Source organism: Perca flavescens, chromosome 11 (genome assembly GCF_004354835.1).
Source record: "Perca flavescens isolate YP-PL-M2 chromosome 11, PFLA_1.0, whole genome shotgun sequence".
Classification (NCBI taxonomy): domain Eukaryota; kingdom Metazoa; phylum Chordata; class Actinopteri; order Perciformes; family Percidae; genus Perca; species Perca flavescens.
The window spans coordinates 12,206,497-12,222,579 of NC_041341.1; the positions used below are offsets into that span (position 1 = coordinate 12,206,497).

The window sequence follows — 16,083 nt, forward strand, 5'->3', positions numbered from 1 at the left end:
CAACCTAGCACTAAACCTGCAGAAAATAGTTCCTTCTCAGGTTTCTTATATTTAGCTAACACTTTGCACTATTTTATGACACTTTATTAAGCACTTCTTACTTATTCTTTAATTTTGCACCTTAATGTTAAGAGATAATTGTTAAGTGTTCATTGTGATTTTAGACCTGTTTACATTTGAATTATTTGAGTGTTTTCCATGGTTGTGTTGACAATTCTGCTTTTATAACTGAGGGGATTATAATCAGAGCAGGGTTAAGTTTAAAATAAAAATGTTTAAATTTAATATATTTTTCTCCTGGTCCTTATTTTAAATAGGTCATAAAAAAAATCAATAATTATCGATATCGACCGATATGAAAAACTTATATCGTGATACAGTTCTCAACCATATCGCCCAGCCCTACTCTCTTATCTCTAAGTGTCTTTCGCGATGTGTTTATTGCGCAAGTTGATATCGCGATAACGATAAAAGCCCTACTGGAAACTGAAAGTTCGTAATTCAGGCCCTGAAAAATATAGCAACAGTGAACATGAAATTGTCTGTCTGAGAAACTTGACAAAATCTTGCCATTAAAAAACTAAAATATAATTTGAGGCACCAGCAAACATGCATGTGAGATATTATGCACGTGTGTTCTTACGTGTGTAGGCAGGTAGATGTCATAGACAGCCCCAGAGTCGACATCCACAGCGTGGAAGCCTGAAGATGAGCCGTAGATAACCTTTAACCTCTGACCCTCCTCCACAGTCAGGTCCACCAGCAGGGGCTTGTGCACCAGGTCACCAAAAGACTAAAGCACACAGGTCAGAAAAACAGTTTTTCTCCCTCTTGTTTAGTCAGCCAGCAGAAGCTTGATTAGTCAATATTTGCCAGGGTGGAGGTTATCAATGTTGAAAGCAAGCTGTACAAACAGTTTTTCTATTATTCTGTAGTTTAATCAACACATGAATAATGCAAATGTGAATTTAATTGTTGTTAACTGTAAATACATCGCAGACTCAATAAAATTGAAATTCACTGAAACAACTTTAGAGATGCAAAACTGTGTTTGTCATCATTAACAACAAAGGATAAGTTCCCACATGCCTCAGCTAACCAGCTAAGCCAGTTGATTGACTCACCTTGAAGGCCATGAACTTGTGGTAGGGCTTGGGTGCCCAGGCGTAGACCTCCACTGAGTTCTTCAAAGCCAGAACTAAGAATTTGATCCTCTCATATTTCACTGGAGAACAAAAATCAAAACAGAACATGAGAACACAAAAGAGTATAATTGGCATCAGGGTCGTAAACCAGCATCAGCTGCACACTACTGTAAAAGGTTGGTTTGTTTGGCCGTTGTTGACTCTCCTAGCTACTTTGGTAGTTTATCCACCATCATTTTCATCAACTTGTCATCTCGTAATGTGATGTCCTTATTCATTAACGGAGTTTCACTTTGCAAAAGCAAATTGATTGAAACTGATGTTCATTTTGATTTCGTGACCCCATGCATGATTAGGTGATTTCCTTTCCTTCTGCAATATTCAGTGCACAGAAAAATTAGAAAAAACTGTCAGTCCCTGCAAGTCACGAAGAAAAACAGTAAATGCTCCAACTACAGAAGGCTTCCATTGCATTTATTTTAATAGTCTTATTTTTTTCTGGATTGTTACCAAAAACATTTAAAAAGAAACTGATTCATTCATGCCATATAATCTTAGTTTATAATCCTCTCAAACACAGCTTGTGCATGGAAGTATCTTGTTCTCGGGTATCAATGATTCATTTACTCTACACTGTAAATATGAGAGGATTTAAAGGAAAACAAAGGGTTCAACTAATAGCCATTTAGAACTTTAAAAATGTATCTTAAGTTTTCAAAAAGTCCGTACATAGCTCCTCCTTGAGCAAAGATCTGTACAAGAGGAGTTTTGAGAATCATTCAATTGAAGAAGTTATAATTGAAGAGTTTAGTATTTCTAATGTGCAGTAAAACTCAACCAAGATCTATCAGTGGGTGACAGTCACAGAAAGGTGTGCAGAGTTTTGACATTTTGTCAGTTTTCACAGATAATGTTTTTCTTTGGAAAGTCCTGTACTTTCCACAAGTGTTGTTCAAACTCTGCCAGCTGTAATTCTGAAAAATTAAGAAATCGATGGACATGCATGAATACAACAGGAAAATCAATACAAAATCAATGTTGAGGGGTTTCCAAAAGGAAGTGCTGGTCTTTGCTCAGTGGCCCTACCATTACAACATTCTGAACTTTAGAGACGTCCACTCGGTCATCGTTACCACAATATTACTTAATCAAGGGCTTTCCTTCCTTAGACTTTACTTTTTACTTCCAGCCATTATCTATGGCATGCATGTCTTGTATGCCTGCACTCACTCTTATATCTGCACTGAGTTTGTAAACTTAAAGCAACAATATGTAACTTTTAGCTGCAGCTGTAGTTCCAATGAGACATTGTCTCATTGGAACTACAACTTGCGTCGAGTTGAGCGCGAGTTGTAGTTCCAATGAGACAACCTGTAGGTTTGCTTTAAAGAGTCCCCCATTTGAATCCAGATGTAACTGGATTTAATTCTGATGGGAAACATGCACTCATAACAAAGCAGGGACAGTTAGCTGAGCAGATACCTTTGTTTTCAAGGTAAAAAGATGACGTCATTTAAAAATAAAAACAATCCGATGAATTAGTGATGATAAAGGCAATGGTTCAACAATAAACTGAATCCTCTCAAGGCTTAAAATGATTGGCTTCATTTGATAGTTAACAGCAGAGACAGAATGGAAAGAAAGAGAAGGGGACATGACATGAAAGAAAGATTCTTTGCCAGAACTGAACCAGGAGGTTGCCAATAATGGTATGCATCTTAGGCTACAGGGATGCCCAAACATAACCATTTCAGGCCTTCATCCAATTCATAATTTGCATTATATGTGCCCATAAATCAAAATTCCTAATATTGCTGTTTATTAACAGGCTGTGAGTATGTGACCTACCAACGTTGTAGTGGACACAGCCCTCCAGGTCTCCTACGGTGGTCCAACCCTGTTTCTTCTCCACCTCAGGGTCATTGTGCAGGATCTTGTTCCTCAGCCAGGACAGGTAGTACACACGGAGCTTGTTTTTCTTACCTGTCATAGATTGAGAGAGGTGAAATCGAGTTAAAGCAACACTAGAGAACTTTTCCCGCTTAGGTCCCCCTACAGGTTGGAAGCGGAATTGTCCATTACAGAGAGAGAGAGACAGAGAGAGAGATGTATGATTGTTAACGAATTTAACATTTCAGGTGTTAATTTCCATACAGGTTTAGTGGCTTGACTTTGAAGTAGGGGATTTATCTCCGAGAGTACATTATATTCTGCCTCTGGTTAGAAGTGGTGAATGTAGGCTACAGCTCACAGCAACTTAATACTATATAGTTTCTGGCTTTTGTTTGATATTTAGTGTTGGCAAATGGCTTTTTATTGAGTTTCCTCTCAGCGGAAAAATAGCCTGAAAAGCGTAGCGCCTTTTTTCGCCAACCTTCCACACAACAGTCGCGATGTTCCTTTCAGCTATCCGCTTGTGCTCCAGGAAAGTGAAGGAAAGTTAGTTTGGTATATCCAGCAGTCATGTAGCTAACGTTGTTGTGCATGTGGCATGTGGCAAAAGCCAATGTGTGCTTCTTTTAGCAATATATATTTAACGATATCTTTTACATTTCTACTACTAAGGTACTGCACTTACTTGTGCCTGTAGCAGGACACCTGTCAAGTTTGGAATCCATCGGACTAACTGTTCGAGAGATATGCGAATAACACACAGACAGACACACAGACAGACAGACATTCCTGCAATTTATAGATAGATGTGGATATGGTCAGTCTGTGCATACCCTGATAAAGGTTGCAAGCCGAAACACGTTGGTTTCTCAATAAAGTTGTTCTTTATACTACAAGTGTTGCAGGAGTTTTGGCCTCTTTAGACTTTGACAGACTATTCACACTAACCCTAAAAGCTACTTAGAATGTCCTTATTGGCTGCTGGCTGAGATTTTATTCTACTGTAGTCTGCAATGATTCTAAATTTTTTATTTAACATTGTCTGAATGATTGCATTCTCATCTTTACTGCTGCGGAGATCAGTTTAGAAATAATACATTTCATATGGTGGGATTTTTCTCCTCCGTGCTGTATGTCTGCAGTGTTTTGCAACATTTCCGGAAGTTGTGGGTCAAGTTGGGACATAACAACATGCAAAGGAACACTGTTTTTGTGTGTGCGTGTATGTGTACATACATATAGACTGAAAAACAATAAATGGCCAGCTGTCCCTCTTTTTACTGTGTATAATTCCATATAATAATAAAGAAAAGAGAGATTTGCTTTGTTGAGCGGTAGGATGATATAAGAATGGTCCAATTACTAGTTTGTTGATACTTTGGTAGAGTTACATAAAGTAATACTTTTCAGTCAGTAGTACAGTCAAAGAATTATCTGAGCTCCTTGCCTACACCAGTCCATCTATATCATGCCATTGTCATTATGAAACATACTCAACACTTTTTTTTTTAAGTTGAACATTATGCACATATCCTTTAAGCTAGTGAAATTTGACATTAAATTAGATTTGAGCTTGAACTGGAATTTAAAAAAGGTGCCAGTGCTCTAAACTACTAGGCTTTAATGTAACATATACTGGTATGACCACTGTACATCCCCAAAGTGGAAAAAAGCTAACTATACAAATAATTTTTCTACAATAATTAAATCCAGTTACCTTCACAGTTGAAACTTGAATGTACAATATATGGTTATGGGATAAAAGACAGACATGCTAGTATTTTATACTGATGAGAACTGGTCCAATTCAATATATATATATATATATATATATATATATATATATATATATATATATATATATATATATATATATATATATATATATATATTTTTACTAAACCCAAAAGGCATCAGGAAAAGACACCTTCTTACAAAAGGCAACTATTGACATCTATGAATCTGGTGTTATTTTCCTGCTTCCTTTTAATCATTTGTAGAATTGTTCTATTGGCCCCTTATTCCTAAATCACATACTGGGCACATGCACTAAACTAGCACCACTGTAGGTAGTCTTCTGACAATCAGTAAAGTCAAAAGAAATTCTGTATGGATAGGACCATAAAAAGAGTACACCTTATTTGTGCATTCTTGCGTTGGCTTTTCATGCAGCTGTATATCACAGAAGCAGCCAGCCCCTGGTCCCCTGCAATGGAAATCGACGCATGTTGCTCTGTGGCATTTATTTCCATCATGGAAAGCTCAAGTGTTTGTCAGAGTTACATATTTTACACGCAACGTGGTCTCAACCAGCCAAGATTTACTCAACATCCGTTTAGCTCAAAAATATCTCTGTTGTGACACACAGTCTTTGTGTGTGAAATTGAGGAAAGAGAAGTAAGAATGTGGATGCTTTCAATCTGAGAAATCTTGGAACACCTGTGTGTGTGTGTGTGTGTGTGTGTGAAAAATAATATTTATGCAACAGATGCAGACACGCACAATTCGTCTAAAAATACGTCAGATGTGAACCGGTGTGTGTGGTTGTTTGTGCAAATGCCAGAAGGAGAAGTTGACCAGACAAAACACACACACACACACACACACACACACACACACACACACACACACACACACACACACACATTAACGTCACAGTGCACTATGAGCTAACAAAGCAGGATAAACAGAAGTGAAACTGTTTTTCATTTTCATAATTAACTCAAACTAAATTTAAATTTGTTTATTTTATATATATACACTTATTTGTATGCACAATCCTCTGCATGCAGGATTTGTATACATTTTTATTGTAATAGCATCTGTGTGTGTCTCAATCTCATTGATCAATTCTTCATCCCAGTGGGACTAATTTGTCTGCATGAAGTGTAATAAACCTATTGTGTGTGTGTGTGTGTGTGTGTGTGTGTGTGTGTGTGTGTGTGTGATATAGTGACCAGGACGTTGAGTCCCTCCAGGACGTCCATCTGCTGGAAGCGCCGTCGGTTGATCAGAGGGTAGACTTTCCCCTGACCGCTGCGATCCAACAGCATCAGACCACTCTCTGTGCCCACCAACAGGTTTACTCCTACACACACACACACACACACACACACACACACTTAGAGAACTCTAACAACACTGAAAAATCTGGTCAGCCAGATGCAGTATGTAGCTTTGTCAGGACTTTGCTGCCACCAGGTGGTGAAGACTTTTTTAAATATGACTTCTAAGAAAAACACTCAAGCTTTTCTGATGGACATTGAATATAGTATTTTTAAAGTTTTTTTTTTTGTTGTTGGCATTTTAGGCCTTTGTTTGATAGGACATCTTAGACATGAAGGAAGAAGGACAAGCAGTAAAGGACCGCAGGTCAGAATTAAACTTGCTGCGGCAAGGACTGAGCCTCTGTACATTGGGCGCACGCTCTACCAAGTGAGCTACACAGGCGCCCCTGAATATAATAGTTTTTACAAATTAATTCATTATTGACACGTTGTGTAGTAAAAAAGGTAATATAATGTTAAACCTGCCTTAGATAATGATGAAAAATTAAAACTAACTTATCGTTGCAATCTATATCTTACCCCATAGTGCAGCACACAGGATCTCAGAGTTGAACCTCTTCTTGTATTTGCGGATCTCTGGCGTGTCGCTCTGCGGGCGAGTGTTGACCGGGTTAACGTTGACCACGGAGCCTTTCCGAGATGGGTCGGCCCTCAGCGCCTCTGCTAGCCGGGCGTCGTTCCCGTAACCTAAAAGGTCAAAGGGAAGGGCTTAGGTAGGACGGTGTAGGATGTAGAATTTACCGGGCAGGGTGGGGGTCAGTCAAATGGTCAACATTAGAAAGGTGGATGGATCTCCTTCGTTTGCCACATATTATTATTAATAATTGCTTCATATTATTAATAATAATAGTTATATTTTTGCATCATATTATCATGGTATCTGTGTCAGAAAGTGGATCATGCCAGCTGGACTTAAAACATCTGTAGGAAAATCTAAACTCATCAAATCAGTGATTAAATGCAGACTGAACAATCTTAAGAGGTCAATGGCTGGTCACCAGCTGCATCAGGTGAGGTAATGGATCAGCATACCAAAGTCCTTAAGGCTGGAAAGATCTGGCCTTGATGATGGCCGATCCTCTGAGGGATGATGGGAACAGGAGGACTGCCTTGATAAGAACGCTTTGTTTAAAATCTGTGACAGCTCCAAAGTTCAATCTACTGGGGCAGAGTTTGCAACAATCAACACTACTGCACTATATGTAAAGTGTTCTAAGATAAGGTCTGTTATGATTTGACACTATAAATCAAATAAAATGTAATACTGATTAGTCAGAGGAAAGGTTAATGAGAAACGTTTTGAATATTGTGTAGAACTGAATTAAAGCAACAATAAATAAAGTTAATAAAGAAGGTAAATGCTGTTATTGCTGTTGCCCACCCTAACAGTCCTAGTTTTATTAATTTCTGATTTTCTAAAACTTAATGTTCCTGAGCCTGAGGTGCAAATGGAAAGCTGCTCAACATACTAAAAGGACCTTTTGTCGTTCCTAAAATTCGTAGCTCCTGAATTTTCCTCCAGTTGCTGGAACTTTGGATGGAAAGGCCTATGGAGGCCTGGGATAAAAAGTTATAAATAAGTTCCTTAAAACTTAAAACTGTGAACCTTTTAACATCAGATTTTTCCCAGCAGTCAAAGGGGGACAGGACTTACCTATGTTGTTAAGGGCGCTGCCAGTGGATGGAGAGACTTGAAGGAGGCGTGGGTCGATGAACGGAGTGAAGGAGGAGGAAGACTTGTGTTTCTGCATGTTGTTACTAGACTGGCTCTACAGTGAGATAAAATAAGATTTAGTGATTTAGCCAGAATATCACAACTCTGAATGTGCTATTTTTTACAGATCAAAAATTTATCTACAGCACCGGATGCCTAAAAATAAAAATGTATGTAAACAATTAACAAAACAATGTCGTCAAACAAGCAGGCAAACTGAGGTACTTCTGTATGCGTTACATGCAAATACAATGGGCATTCAATTCGGAAGGAAAAAGGCAAATCCAATGCTGGAGGGTAAAACATATGGAGTGCTGTTTGCAAAACGAACAAAAGGGGAAACAAAAATGCAAAAAAAAAAAAAAAAAAAAAAAAAAAAAAGTATTTCCATGGGAAACATACTTGCCGTTGTGCTCCTAACTGCCCTGTTCGCTATGATCTATTGTCTGGGGAATGTGAGAATATGACTCGTTTGCTGAAAATAGGCAACATCAAGGAATAAAATGTTTGGGGGAACATTTGTGAGGACACTTAGCAGAGAAGCTAAAACCAGAGCTAACACGTCTGTTGTGATCATAAATACAAAACTCACTGAGAAACAGCTGGAAGTAAGTTGATGTTTTTTTAAATCAAAGTACCTACAAATGCATACAATAAACTCAACAGGGTGTTCACAGGGCAAAATGTTTTTTTTTAAATCTGCTTTGTCCTACAATCATACTTCCGAATTATCCTTAAAATGCAGCTATTCACCAACACCACCATTTCTCTTTAGAAAGTTTGTCAGTAGAGAGAAAAACAGCAAAACAAGAAATGGTGAAGGGGCCATATAGGGCTAGAGCAGGATCACCAGTGCCAATGGTGATCAGCAGATGGCGGCCTACATGTGGCTGTTTGTGAAGCTCTGAACTTATACATTTGTGCCGCCTTATTAGCGGGTATTTATCTTAACTACTTTATACTCTACCGCAGAGATCTTCAACAGGGGATCCGGTCAAAGTCAATGCGATCCGATCAAAGTCAATGCAGGGGGCCTCCAAATTATTATATATTAAATTAGGTAAGGTAGTCACTAAGATAGCCATTCAGAGATACAGTTTATGTGTAACATAAAAATATTATTTATAAAATCATGCCACAATTATTTTTTAATAGCTTAGTATTCTATTTACTAAAAAGGTATGTATAATGGCTGTAGGCCACCCTTCACCAGTTTAATATGCAACTTAAATTTATACAATATTAGTAGTAGGGGGTCCCTGATCCGTCTCTCTTTCAGCTAAGGGGTCCTTTGGTTTAAAAAACGTTGAAGACCCCTGTTCTACGGTGTTCCCAATTATGGCAGGCCATGATGATTTCGACCTCTCTTTGCTCCTATTCAAGATTACACAAGAAATGGCAAGCGGGTGTCCATGTTGGGGCTGGCGGACATACCTCTATGAGGATGCTGAGCTTGTCCAGGGGACTCTGAGGGGACATGGTGGAGGGGCTGGCAAGGCTGGAAGAGGAAGGGGAGTTGGATGCAGAGGAGGAGGGAGAGGAATGGTGGCTCTGCTGGATCAGGTCTGGGAGGTGGTGGATGCGTCCAGCAAAGCCATTCCTGTCCGAGTGCTGTGGTGGGTGATGGTGGTGGTGGTGATGATGATGATGGGGGCTGGGGGTGTGGTGGCCCGGCCCGATACCGATACCGAGCCAGGACTTGGGGCAAAGCCTGTAAGCAGCCCGGGGGTTTGAGCTTGGCCCGGGCCGGGGCTCGGACGCTTTCTGTTGTCACCTGTACTCTGGAAGTAGAAAGAGGGGTAGACGACTGTGGGTCTAGATGTGTTCCTCATGAGTTCGGGGGAAGGGAAGGTGTTAGCTAGCGCAAAGGGCAAACTACAGTGGCTACTCTACAGGCGGAAGTAAAACTCTTGTTAGTAGTCAACTATTTTGTAAGATAATATGGTCATTGGTTTATTGGTACTAAATCTAAGCGATGCTATAACTTTTCAAAGTCTAAATGGATGAAAAATGTAACAAAACCTGAATAAATGTTTATCAATGTAATAAATCCCCGTTATTGAATTAGCTACTGGTCTTTATGTAGGCATAATTCAGCTATTTGAGGTTTTATACCCAATCTACACTTCCCTTCTACTGAGGTACACACTACTGGCCAAAAAAGTATACAAAAACAGAAAATGATCAACACAACATACAAACAAAATGGAAAAACACTTGGGGTTTAAATGAAAAAGTACACAACAGAACAACTTAAAATATGTGGTAGATGATTGGCGTGTTTGTCTTTTTTTTTTTTTTTTTTCAGCCAGTACCTGTCTGACGATCAGCGTGCTGTCTTTGCAAGGCGTTGAGCCTGCATCGCTCTCGCCTTCATCATGAACAATCATGGTTTTCACTGACTCTGTTTCACCATTACTCAGCCTAGAAGAACTGCAGGAGAGAAGGAGAGCTATTCAACACAAACATACTGTTTCGGCTGGCTGCAATTTGGAAAATAATTGTGCGAATGCTGATTCAGCAGCATTCACAGTAATGTTTTCAGATTCTTCCGTACAATTTTCGGTCACCTACTACTTCTGCATACTTTCAGCTACAAAAACCGTTAAAATATCAAAATGTTGATCTCTTCCTTGTATTCAACTTTTCTCCACCATTTATAGTTTTTAAAATATTAAAGGTCCCATGGCATGAAAATTTCACTTTATGAGGTTTTTTAACATTAATATTCGTTCCCCCAGCCTGCATTTTGTCCCCCAGTGGCTAGAAATGGTGATAGGTGTAAACCGAGCCCTGGGTATCCTGCTCTGCCTTTGAGAAAATAAAAGCTTAGATGGGCCGATCTGGAATCTTCTCCTTATGAGGTCATAAGGGGAAAGGTTACCTTCCCTTTCCCTGCTTTGCCCACCCAGAGAAAGAGCCACTAAGACCACTAAGGCCTATATAAAAGCATCCAAAGAGCACCATGTGATGGGACCTTTAAGCTTTTTTCTTTTTACATTGAATGTCAATGGAGCAATATTTAAATCCTTTTCAGGTTTTTACACTTCTAACTGCTACTGCTCCCACATACTTTCAACTACAGAAGTCATCCAAACGTTAAACTATTTACAAAACCTTAAGCTGTTAGAAAATGATTCAGCTTTTTGATATCTTTTACAGTTTTTGTTTTATCACTGTTTAAGTTTTTCAACAAATTATTCTAGGACTTTTTTCTACATACCATCTGTTTTTTTGGGGGGTGGGGGGCATTTCTGCCTTTATTCAATAGGAAAGCTGAGATATGAAAGGGGAGAGAGAGGGGAAGAAATGCAGGAAAACCGTCACAGGTCAGACTCAAACCCTAGACCTTCTGCGTCGAAAAACCGCTGCATATGTGCGCCCGCTCTACCAATTGAGCTAACCGGCCACACATAACACAACTTTTTAATGGCTTTTTTTCGACATACTATGCTATTACTGTTTTCAACGTAAATTCTTTGGTGGCACCCTGGCTCAGTGGTTAGCATGGCTGCCAAAAGGCAACCAGCAAGTAGTCTCTGCAGACTCTGACCCAGGTTCGATACAGAGTCCAGGCTGGCTGACGTTTTTTTTTGACATGCAATACTATGACTTTTCTCGACATACTACACTTAAGACTTTATAATGGCGTTATGAGAGCTAATCATGCATCCATCAACCACCAGAACCGGACTGTTTGTGTGTGTGCGTGCAGAGAGAGACTGTGTTGTCTCGTGTCGTATGATTGTAAACCAGCAGAGGCGTTAATTTCCATACAGGTTTAGTGGCTTGACGTGGACGTTGAAGTTAGCAGTAGACTTAATTAACCTGACCCAGGGCGAGTCTGATAAAAACTGCTGTGTCTGCCCAGTTCAGCTCTGAGATTTTCTCGCATTGCACAGCGCTGTTAAGGAATAATCTCAGAGATTCCATTATGTTCTGCCTCTGTTTAGAAGTGCTGAATGTAGGCTACAGCTCACAGCAACTTAATACTATATAGTGTTGGCAAATGCCCGTGTGGGCTTCTGAAACGTCCTTAAATTCGGGAATTGTCGTTTGTTTATTCAAAGTCAAAGACAGTCCAAAGTAGTGCTACTTTGCACATTTTAGCTGCCAAAGCTCTGCTGCTTTCTTCGACCCTCTCTGTCTCTGGTCCTGCACTGTGCTCACTCAGTGTGCAGTGTGAGAGGGGGAGTGGCCAGCGGCTAGAGTGGCAAAAGTCAATGTGTGCTTCTTTTAGCGATATATATTTAACAATATCTTTTGCATTTCTGATCCAAACAACGTCAAACTTGGCACGGCACTTATTCCATCGGACTAACGGTTCGAGAGGTATGTGAATAACAGACACACAGACAGACGTTCCTGTAATTTATAGATAGATGACTTTTTTCTACATACATTATTACTTTTTTTTTTTAAATCACTTTTTGGACATACTATACTATGACTGTGTATGAGACCAGAAGTTAAAGTTGTGTACATACACAGCTTTGGAGTCCTCCGGGCCAGAGGTGGACTCTTCGCCTGCCTCCTGGTCTACCTCTTCATCGTCATCTTCATCAGTGGTGTCTGAATCTTCACCACTGGAGGATGAATAATCTGTCACCTTATTTGGGGGGCGAACGTCATCCACTGCACGTAGCTCCTTGGCCAGAGCCGTCAGGTCCTAAAGGAGGTGAAAGGTAAAAACTTGCGTCAAAAGTAATTTTATCTCATGGTTGTCTATTTTTCTCCCTCTGTTGGAATTTATTCCATTCATCTGGGAATTTTACATATACGAGGTGTTAGCTAGGATGTCATAAGATTTCCGTTAATCTTCCTTTGAAAGAACTAAAGCCGGAAACAGAAAGCTGCAGGAGAGGAAGAGTGGTTATTGAGGTACGCCAGCCAATGAGAAGCCAACGTGAGAGCAGCAAAGCCAAGAGATGAAGCGAGGAACGAAACATCGTACAGCTGATGCTCTTCAAGCTACTGTAGGTAAAGTTAGTGAATTAATTTGAATAATGAGACAATTATTAGAGCTGCAAAGATGAAAAAGTATAACAGTATACTTAGGTTAGAAGAGGCATGAGTTAAGATGGCCACCGCTTAGGCAGAAAGACCAGTGGAGAGAAAGCAAGCGATAAGTGCAGAAAACCCTTCAGCCAGGGAGCGCAATCCAAAGATAAAACAACCATTTCACAAAGTCTTATCACTTCACTCTATAGGATGATGTGCAGGTTACATGACACAGTCCAAATGAGCAAGTTTATTATCATTCACACAAGGAGAAAAATCTCCCATCAGGCCACGCTAACTCATCACGCAAACTCCAGCTTTCAAACAAACCCAAAAGCGTCATACCATCATGTAATCATGACTATACACACACAGAGTTCTAGATCTATCCCAGCTAGCGAGCTACAGTACTGGCTAGTCGGCTTGGAGTCAACTCTCACCGCTGGTCTGTTTGGCCTGACCAAGTCCTTCCTCTCCTCTGGTTTTTTCCCAGCATTCTCTGGCCGTTGGAGGGGCGAACCCTCTGATTTGGAGGAGGCTGAAGGAGGTGGAGGTGAAAAGTTCAGTTTATTCTAAAAAGTGATGAAAAAATCCAAATGTGTATGCATGTTTTCACCTGAGTTTGTGTAGCCCCCTAACTAAAGTGGATTTTACTTCAGCACAACATTTTCATGGTGCCATTTCAGTTATATTGTCCACCTCCTGTATGTTTCTTAGTGCAGATTTGAAGTGTGTGTGGACTCACAGCGGGCCCTGAATCTTTCTCCAGAGCCGCAGTGAGAACCGGGCTGAGAGCTTGAGTTACTGGAGCTGCTGGAGGAACTGGAGCCTCCGCTGTCACTGTTACTGGTTGGTCTGGGAACCAGTTTCTCCACTCGCTCCCACAGCAGCCGAGGCTCCGCCGCACTGTAGGGCCAACAAACACCGGAGTCAAGAAAGTCAGAGATGAAGCCATTGTAGAGATACAGACTTTTAACTCGGTAGGGTTGCAGAAGCGCTGTTGCACCACTGACTGTACTATGTAATCAGATTTTTAAAAAGTGGGTAGGTTCTTTATTCTGATAGAAACTGATATTTTCATGATGTTAATAGCGAATATTTTGGGCTGATATTCAAATTTCCCTGGCTTGAGGTTCAGAATGTCCCTAAATTATCTTTAAGTGACGCAAAAATTGGGAGCCAGTACAAAAGAGCTGTAAATCAGGAAATAAATGAATAATATTAACATAGCAGAATAACCGAATATTTTGTTTAACATAAAAAAACTTAACTTAATAATGGCAATAGATTATATTTAAAGTCCATGATGAAGAAAACAAATATGCTAAATAAGTAATAGTACAGTAAGAACAGAGTATATGTTCTTGAGATAAAATTAAATACAGCACCACAGGGTGAGCGATGACACAGAGAATCTCATGAGATGTTTTGTGGTTTGCAAATCGAAAACTGTATCACAAGGTTAGCTAGCACTAGTACATAAACCCTCCCACAACACTCCATAAACTATAGCAGCACAAACAGTGAAGTCATTCCTGTGTGTGAGTTAAATATATCGCCAAACAAGGCAAGCGTTTGTTTTGAAGAGTCGTTGAGAAAGTCATTCTTTTTCATATATTTTTAATAACATAGTTGAAAACAGCAGCCTGGTTTCATACTGCTTCATAGCACTCAGACCTTTCTCCTGAAGGCTGCCTGCAAATAACTTTCTTGGACAAATTAAAATGTTGCTTTATTTCCTGAAGGTTTCATTGTGTCAAAGCCCTGGACTGATTCGTCTCCAATAAAACGTTCTCTGTAAACATATAGTAGCGGCACTTATTCTTGTCTAAAGATGCAACTAGCGGAGTCCCACAAGGCAATATTCAGGGCCCAGTTATACTCCAATTAACTTTCTTTTTTCGTATGCAAGTTTTATGTTACAGATTGTATTGTTTGAACAGTAGATGTAATAACTACCAATGAATGTACATATTTAATAAGATATTGCAAATATACTGATTTGTTTTCTATCTCTTATCAAAGCATATGCCAAACCATTTATATTTTCATCAAATAGTTATTTATACATTTTATATAGTGTTATTTTTTTTTTTATAATTCCACAGATATCCTTTATATTCATACATACATCAGGCATTTACACCATACAAACTCCATTCTAATTTCCAAAGAAACACAGAATCATACAAATCAGAGGGGTATGTCAGTTTACCTGGCAGAGGGGCGGTGCACAGCATGGCTGCCGTGTGAGGCGTTGCCATGGTGATGAGGCGAGTCTCGCCTTGACAACACCGGGGACCTTGATGTAGTCCTTACAGGAACCTTTTGTGATAAAGACAGTGACCAGCTCACACATAAACACTTGGTGTGCAGGAATGTGCTTGAAAGTGCAGCGAATACATAAAATGCAACCTATCATAACACCTTCTGTGAAGGCTTTGCTGTAGCATCACAACAACCCTAGTTGACACTATCCTGCTCAAGATCATTCAAGAAGTGGCTAACGCTTTTAGCTTATTTAGCAAACAATCCATATTAAACAGAGAAACATTCATTTTCAAACCCAAAAGTCAGTGATGAAATTATCCCAATCAAAAACACAATTGAACTATGTAAATTAATTTAATCACTGCTTCTAGTCAGCTGTGGATGTCTAATTTGGCTGCGTTTTTAACTAAATGTAGAAGGACACTGTTATCAAAACCTGAACAGAGTGAATCTACAGACCAAGAGAACGCAGAACTTAATTCCACTCAAAACACATGTCCTCCACCAACTAAACCGCTTTCCACGCCCAGAGCAAAACAAAGCTATTACACCAGTAGTCACAGGTCACACCTATAGTCATACCTTTTCCCCTTTCAGAGTCACATGTAAATTCAGTAAAGCCAATGCAGAACATTTGGGAGCATCCAACAACACAGGAGAGCAGAACAGAGCTTCCAGTCACAGCAGTCAACATTATTTTTGCTTTGTGTAGAAGTTTAAAGGTCCCATGGCATGAACATTTCACTTTATGAGGTTTTTTAACATTAATATGAGTTCCCCCAGCCTGCTTATGGTTCCCCAGTGGCTAGAAATGGTGATAGGTGTAAACCGAGCCCTGGGTATCCTGCTCTGCCTTTGAGAAAATGAAAGCTCAGATGGGCCGATCTCTAATCTTCTCCTTATGAGGTCATAAGGAGCAAGGTTACCTCCCCTTTCTCTGCTTTGCCCGCCCAGAGAATTTGGCCCACCCATGAGAGAGAGATATCATGGC

General features: G+C 39.8%; 1 protein-coding gene and 1 long non-coding RNA gene across 6 annotated transcripts in view; one reads left to right on the forward strand and one right to left on the reverse strand.

Annotated features, from left to right (window-relative positions):
- The window catches only part of LOC114563798 (uncharacterized), a 74,814-nt gene extending 60,187 nt beyond the window's left edge, over window positions 1–14,627 (forward strand). Inside the window, exons 5-11 of one of the 2 annotated variants that reach the window (XR_003693683.1) lie at window positions 751–806; window positions 2,974–3,099; window positions 5,992–6,118; window positions 12,312–12,505; window positions 12,652–12,800; window positions 13,315–13,374; window positions 13,591–14,627. This is a non-coding gene — a long non-coding RNA (uncharacterized LOC114563798). The remainder of the gene's footprint in view (window positions 1–750; window positions 807–2,973; window positions 3,100–5,991; window positions 6,119–12,311; window positions 12,506–12,651; window positions 12,801–13,314; window positions 13,375–13,590) is intronic. The other variant, XR_003693682.1, reaches the window with a different exon arrangement.
- The window catches only part of LOC114563793 (mitogen-activated protein kinase kinase kinase kinase 4), a 111,138-nt gene that overhangs the window by 4,614 nt on the left and 90,441 nt on the right, over window positions 1–16,083 (reverse strand). For 3 of the 4 annotated variants that reach the window (XM_028590669.1, XM_028590668.1, XM_028590667.1), the window contains 6 exons: window positions 15,037–15,146; window positions 13,567–13,727; window positions 13,262–13,359; window positions 12,308–12,489; window positions 10,136–10,253; window positions 9,290–9,601 (listed from right to left, as the gene is read on the reverse strand). In XM_028590669.1, coding sequence (XP_028446470.1) covers window positions 9,380–9,601; window positions 10,136–10,253; window positions 12,308–12,489; window positions 13,262–13,359; window positions 13,567–13,727; window positions 15,037–15,146 — 891 coding nt within the window. In that variant the 3' untranslated portion in view covers window positions 9,290–9,379. Of the gene's footprint in view, window positions 1–643; window positions 794–1,124; window positions 1,226–2,993; window positions 3,132–5,985; window positions 6,127–6,625; window positions 6,794–7,760; window positions 7,876–9,289; window positions 9,602–10,135; window positions 10,254–12,307; window positions 12,490–13,261; window positions 13,360–13,566; window positions 13,728–15,036; window positions 15,147–16,083 lie in introns of those variants that run through there. The other variant, XM_028590670.1, reaches the window with a different exon arrangement.